The 7,354-nt window shown below is 49.0% G+C and overlaps 1 protein-coding gene across 1 annotated transcript in view; it reads right to left on the bottom strand.

Annotated features, from left to right (window-relative positions):
• ZNF775 (zinc finger protein 775) overlaps window positions 1-7,354 on the bottom strand; it is a 20,968-nt gene that overhangs the window by 2,416 nt on the left and 11,198 nt on the right. The window contains exon 3 of the mRNA XM_029233083.1: window positions 11-1,097. Within this exon, the coding sequence (XP_029088916.1) occupies window positions 11-1,097 (1,087 nt within the window). The remainder of the gene's footprint in view (window positions 1-10; window positions 1,098-7,354) is intronic.

Below are 7,354 nucleotides of genomic sequence, written 5' to 3'. Positions count from 1 at the left end.
GTGGGCCTGCTGGTGGGCCCGCAGCGCGGCGCGGCTGGGGCGTGGCGCGGCCGGGGCGCCGGGCAGGTGCGTGCGCTGGTGCTTGAGCAGGTGCTGCTTCTGGCGGAAGCTGCGGCCGCAGTGCGCGCAGGGGTGCGGCCGCTCGCCCGTGTGGTTGCGCAGGTGGCGCGTCAGGTTGGGCTTCTGGCTGAAGCGGCGCCCGCACTCCGGGCACGGGTAGGGCCGCTCGCCCGTGTGGATGCGCTGGTGGATGTTCAGCGACGACCACCACGAGAAGCTCTTGCCGCACTCGTTGCAGATGAACTGGCGCGGCTCGGCGGGGGCGGCGGTCCGGGCCCCGGGCTGGCGCCACCAGCTCTGGCAGAGCCCCAGCCAGGCCCACTCGGGGCGCCCCCGCCGGGGCCCCGGCCGCGGGCGACAGCCCCGGTGGGCCGTGGCGTCCCGGAGCAGCGTCTGCAGCCCAGCGCGGGTGCCCTGGCGGTCCCGGGCGTGCGCGCGCTGGTGGATGCGGAGGCCCACCTGGTGGCGGAAGCAGCGCTCGCACTCGGGGCACGGGTGGGTGGCGGGCCGGGAGTGGGTCTTCTGGTGCTTGAGCAGGTGCTGCTTCTGGCTAAAGCGCCGAGCGCACTCGGGGCAGCAGAAGGGCCGCTCGCCCGTGTGGTGCCGCTGGTGGCGCGCCAGGTTGGGCTTCTGGCTGAAGCTCTTGCCGCACTTGCCGCACGGGTACGGCTTCTCGCCGGTGTGGGTGCGCTGGTGGATCTTCAAGGTCGACCACCAGCTGAACCTCTTCCCGCAGTCCGGGCACACGAAGTGACCCTCACCGGCAGAAAGAGCGGGGCACAGGGGGCTGGGGGTCACCCCCGGAGCCCGGCCTGCCGGCCCGCCGTCCTGCTCGAGGGGAGGGGCCCACCTTGGACCCCCAGTCTCCTCCTGTCCCCCCCAGGCTCGAGGCTTCCCCACGGTCTGGCATAGTGGGAGGCTCCGACGCTGCCGGAAAATGTTCTCCTTATCCTTCTGGGAAAGCGCGGCCTGTGGCCCCAGCGTCTGCAGCAGCCACTCTGGCTTCTCTTGCTTGATCTTCATGACCAGCACATCTCCTGCCGGAGGCAGAGGGAGAGAGACGGCGAGAGTCATTCGGTGCTCGGTGGGGTGGAGGGAAAGGGCGGGAGGGCGGGAAGACGCGTCAGGAGGGCAGAGCTTGGCAGAAAATAGGGCCGGGAGAAAAGGATGCAGAGGAAGAAGAGAGGAGGGAGGGTGGAAAGGACAATAAAGGGGAGACTGGGGTGTGCAGGAGGGCAAAGAAAAAAGACAAGGAAGAAACGATAGGTGAGCGTTGCTGTGCCAACGACCCCACTGCCCGCCTCCTCCACCCTGAGGCCCAGGGGAGTCTTCCGACCCAGGAAGCAAGCAGAAAGTGGCCAAGTTTCAAAACATCTCCTTCTCTTCCTAAGGGGATGGATGTGCTGGACACTTGCTGGACGAGTGCACGTCAAGTCCCCCCAGGGGTTGGGCAGTCAAGCCCCACATCACTGCCAGGCCTCTCCGGGGCAGCAGCCGTGGTGCGTGCGCACCTTACCTTCTTGGCAACCTCACCTTTCTTCAACGAAACCATGAACAAGAAAGTAGGCCAGAAAGGTCTCGGCACCCAGAATGCGTGTTGCGTCGTCCTTGTACTAAACGAATCCTACACAGCAGCAGCACGCTCCGGTACTAACCCACCCCTTACACTGTGCTCAGGCCAGAGGCCGCTTTGCTTCGGGGCTCCTGGACAGAAGCCATGATGGAAAAGGTTTGCCGTAGACACTGCGCACAGACGGTCTGATTCCATTTATATGTAGGTCAAAAGCTGGCAACTAATGGACGAGTTAGAAGGGTAACGGCCCCCTGACAGAGGGCACCGTGGTTGCAAGGGGGCCTGGGGCACTTCTGGGGCTCTGGCAATGTTCTCCTTCTGGATCTGGGTGCTGGTTACATGGGCGTGTTCACTTGGGGAATTTATACAGCCCACGACCTGTGCACTTTTCTGTGTTACACTTCAAGAAAAAGTTTATGTTCAATAAAAAATAAATGAAACAGTTGGGAACAAAGAAGAGAAACTCTAAACAACAGTTGCCAATCCACCTGCCAGTGCAGGGGACACGGGTTCGATCCCTGGTCCGGGACGAGTCCATGCCCCTGCGGAGCAGCTAAGCCCACGCACCACAACTGCTGAGCCTGCGTTCTAGAGCCTGCGAGCCACAACTACTGAAGCCCGCGTGCCTAGAGCCCGTGCTCCTCAACAAGAGAAGCCACCACAATGAGAAGCCAGCGCACTGCAACAAAGAGTAGCCCCCGCTCGCCGCAACTAGAGAAAGCCCGTGTGCAGCAACAAGACCCAACGCAGCCAGAAAAAAAAAACAAAAAACAAAAAACCACTGCCAATATTAAAAAGACAACAAAGCAAACCCCAAGGAAGTAAGAGGAAGGAATTAATAAAGACAAAAGCAGAGATGATAGGATAAAGGGAACATAAAGATAAACAAAGGATTCTGATAAATCGCAAAATACCATGTACAGATATTATATCAATTTGAAAAATCTATATAAAATGGATGATTTTGCGAGGAAAAATAAATTAACAAAACTGACTCAAGAAAAGGTAGAAACCATGTCTATAGAAACAATTAGAAGAGACTGAAAAGAAAGCTAAAGTTCAACCTCGAAAATGGGTAACTGGCCACTGAACCGTACAAAGAGGTTCTACTAAAACTTCACGGCAAGGACTATTCTCAGCTTACAGAAACTGTGACCATGACTAGGGCAGGGGGAGGGGGGAAGCTCACGTGTTAACATGACCCAGAATAAGACAAGGGTGGGGTAGCAGGAAAGTATAGGTTTATCGTTCTTTGAAAGTAGATGCAAAAAACAAACAAGCAAAAACACTGGCAAAGCAAGTGTGGCAGTGTTACGAGAATAATCTATCATGGCTTTGCTGGATGTTCTCCAGGAAAGCGAAGGTGACTCAACACAGTTCATGACATTAACCTTTTAAACATTAAAAACCTTATACTATCTCAATAGATGTGAAAAAGTCCCAGGATAAAATTCAACATCACTTCTGGAGGGAGAGAAGGAAAAGGGAAAGGCGGGAGGAGGAAGAGAGGGAGGGGTAAAGAAAAAAGGAAGGAAGGAAGCTCTTAGCAAACTAGGAACATCAGGAAATTTTCTTAGGTTGACAAAGGAGCTGTATTAGAAACGGCAGCAAATGTTATAACCGAAGGCAGACGGTTAGAAGCCTATTCAGGTTAGGAGCAAGGTGAAAAAAGAAAGATATATCTAAATCTTGGAGAGGAGGAGAGAACTGTCATTTGCTGATAATTATTAACCTAGAATGTGCATGAGAATCCACTGATGAAGTTTTAGAAATAAAAGTTTCAACAAAACTGCCAGATTAAAAACATTAGAATGCATAACTTTTCAAAACGGCAATAAAGTAACTGTAAGTATACCTAATATATCAGCAAAACATAAAGAAGACTATTAAACTTTACTGAAGGGATAGAATGTAAATAAAACAACAGGTACATCATACTCCTAGATAAGAAGCTCTCCATACCAAAATGTTTAAATTCAATGTAATCCTAATTAAGTAAATTATAACATTTACTATGTGTGTAAATCACCCAGAAATTCTAAAAATGAGCAAGGAAGAATTTGGCTTATGCAACATTAAAAGCTAAAATACTATCACCACACACCCATTAGAATGGCTAAAATCCAAAACACCGAACACCAAACGCTGACAGGGACTCTCATTCATTGCTGGTGGGAATGCAACATGTTAAGGCCACTTTGGAAGACAGTTTGTCTGTTTCTTACAAAACTAAAGATACTCTTACCATACGATCCGACAAATCACTCTCCTATGTATTCACCCAAAGGAGCTGAAAACTTATGTCCACACAAAAACCTGCACACAGACGTTTATAGCAGCTTTATCGATAACAGTCAAAACGTGGAAGCATCCAAGAGATGTCCTTCGTTGGGTGGATGGATAAACAGTGGTACACCATACAATGGAGTATTATTCAGTGATAAAAAGAAATGAGATCTCAAGTCATGAAACGACATGGAGGAAACTTAAATGCATGTGACTAAGTGACAGAAGCCAATCGGAAAAGGCTACACACTATGATTCCAACTCTAGGACGTCCTGGAAAAGGCGAAACTGTGGAGGCAGTAAAAGGATCAGTGGTTGCCAGGGGTTGAAGGGTCAAGGGGAAAGGGATGAACAGGCAGAGCACAGAGGATTTTTAGGGCAGTGAAACTCCTCTGTATGATACTGTAATGGATCTATTGTGAAAATGGCACCATTCTAATGCAAAATGTTAACAACAGGAGGAACTGTAGAGAAGGGTATAGGGCACTCTTTGTCCTTTCTGCACATTTTCTCTGTAAACCTAATACTGCTCTAAAAAATAAAGTCCATTTAATAAAAGTCTTGACTGATGCAGTTGTATTGACATGGCTGTTCCATAGTGAGCCAGGTGAGGTGAGGCTGTGAGAGTCCCTCCCACCACCAAAAAAAAAAGGCTAAAAACAATCATTAAAAGTGTAGAATAGGGTTTCCCTGGTGGCACAGTGGTTGAGAGTCCGCCTGCCGACGCAGGGGACACGGGTTCGTGCCCCAGTTCCGGAAGATCCCACATACCGCGGAGTGGCTGGGCCCGTGAGCCATGGCCGCTGAGCCTACGTGTCCGGAGCCTGGGCCCCGCAACGGGAGGGGCCACAAAAGTGAGGGGCCCGCAAACCCAAAAAAAAAAAAAAAAAAAAAAATCAGTTCCAGATGGATTTAAGTGCTGGTTTAAAAGAAGCAAATACAGTATTAGAAGAATTAGGAGAATTTGTTTCGAATCTAGAGGTAATTGGTAATCTTCTTCAACAGGATGCAAAACATAAAAACTAAATTTAAAACCCCTGTACGACAAAGGATACTGCATATGAGTGAACTAGAAATGATCGTGTGGGGCAGCCTTTTCCAACAGAGCTTTCCACAGCGTGAAAACATTTTACATCCAAGCTGTCTGATACATGTGGCCTCTAGCCACAGGTGGTTACAGAGCACTTGGAATGTGGCTAGTACTACCGAGGAACTGAACTTACTTTTTTAAATTTAAATCTAAATTTAAATTTAAATAACCGTATGTGGCTATTGGCCACCTACTGCACAGCACACGTCTATGCAGAGTATATAAAGGACTCAGTATCCACAGTATTAATATCCAGAGTATATAGAGGACTCCTATAGATACGATAAAAAGAGGTGCACCCTCGCTAGTAACCAGCAAAGTAACAGTGTAGCATCTTTTCACCCATCACAGCAGCAAATATTGAAGAGGTTGATAACATCCCGACTTATACACATGGAAATTACATAGGAGGATAAGTACAACATGGGGGCCTAAACGAATTCAGACTCTTTGAGGACGACTTGACAGTGCTTATTAAAATTATAAATGTGTACAATCTTGCACCTCTTCCACCCAGCAATTTCACTCTAGGTGTTTATCCTAAGAAATACATATGAGTCCAAAGAGGAACGCCTAAGTATATTCACTGAAGTGCTATCTGTAATTAGGAAAAAGGGGGGAACAACCTAATTACCCACCAATAATAGTCTAATAAAATTTTCACTCCCGTCATAATGTGGAATACTACGCAGTGATTGAAACGAGCTGTATATGCTCATGTGAAAAGATTTCGAAAACATTTTAAGAGAAAAAAACAAAACTGAAAATCAGTATCAGTCGTCTGATCCAACTTATGGAAAATAAAACCATACCTCTCTGTGTACATACACATGCCCGATCCAGGACGGTTCACACCAAACCCAAGATGGTGGCCACCCTGCAGGTGATATGGACCATAGCAGGACTAGATGGAGAAGTCAAAGGGGATTTACACTTTATATGTGTTATTTGAATATTCTCATAAAAATTCAAACATTATAATTTTAAAGTCTTTAAAATATCTTAGGAAATAAAGAGAAAACTTCCCCTCTAATCTGGTGGCCTTTAGTTTTGAGGCCAAAGGGCTCTGCTCCACTCCACAGACTCACTGGCCACGTGGGGGCAAAGAAACCGATGTGGTGCCCATGGGGGCAGAGGTGGCAGGGTGGGAGGGTCACAGAAAGCACCTGCAAGGGGCCAGCTTTCCACCTGGCGAGACGACGCTGTGAGGCCTCCCCAGATGCTCGGTTGTGAGAGGTCATTTTATCAGGAGGAATAATTTGAAAATGAAAGTGGTGATTTAAATTGTGTACGGCAGGAATCGAAAGCCCATGTGTAATGAGCTTCACTGATTCAAAGAATGTTTCCTTAGATGCACTGAACTGTTGGCCAGTGGAAGTATTTAACAGGGCTAGCCGTCCAAATTGGTGGTCATGTACTGAATCCAAAACATACTCCAGTCAGAGGGGCACCACTGTCCCCAAGCAATAGGGCACCCACTGGTGCCCCAGAGCCCCACAAAAGCCACTGCCTTTCCCTGATCAAACCTGGCCTTGATATCCATCACAGTGGCTGGGCTGCATGAGGAGGCCCTGAAGCCCAGGGGTGGCGCGTGTAGACCTGTGACATGTGTTGCTGGGACTTCAGTCGTCACGGGCACCTTCCCGTAGGGGTCAGGCACTGATACAGAGGAAAACAGGCTTGTGCCTGCCTGTTCCAAAGGTACTGGTCCTCAGTCAGCATAAAAAGCTCTAAATGGTTCAGGTAAAATAAAAAGGTGCTAAAAGGAGAGCTATTGCTTAATGGGTAGTTTCTGACATTATGGGAAAATTCGAGAAATGGATAGTGGTGATGGCGGTACCACAACGTGAATGTGCTTCATGCCACTGAACTGTACCCTTAAAAATGGTTAAAATGGTAAATTTCATGTTATGTATATTTCACCACAATTTAAAAAAACATATAAAACAAATATAAAGTAAAAGGTACCTGAAAGAGGTGAGCTCCCAATTATCTGAAAGCTCTGGCCTTCCAGAAGAGTCACTCCTTCAGCCTGGCCAGCAGGCGTGGCAGCCTGTGGAGGCTGAGCTCACGGGGGCCCCCAGGCCCCAGTGGCTCCAGGGTCCAGGCCGGTGTTTTTCTACCTCTTCCCGAAGCTGCAGCTGCGGTACGGGGCAGAGAAGGCCCTGGTGGAGCCCATCTCTCACGTCTGCATTAGGATCTCCCTTATGAGTTTACATGGGCAAAAGGGTCCTTCAGCTGAAATGTTTGGAACTGTCTGCCCTAGGTTTTCCTGTAATTACTGTAATGTCAGCCTCACACACACACACACACACACACACACACACACACACACACACACACAC

This window comes from Monodon monoceros, unplaced genomic scaffold (assembly GCF_005190385.1).
Source record: "Monodon monoceros isolate NGI ecotype Baffin Bay Population unplaced genomic scaffold, NGI_Narwhal_1 Super_Scaffold_2, whole genome shotgun sequence".
NCBI classification, from domain to species: Eukaryota; Metazoa; Chordata; class Mammalia; order Artiodactyla; family Monodontidae; genus Monodon; species Monodon monoceros.
This window is presented reverse-complemented; position numbering and strand designations above follow the sequence as displayed.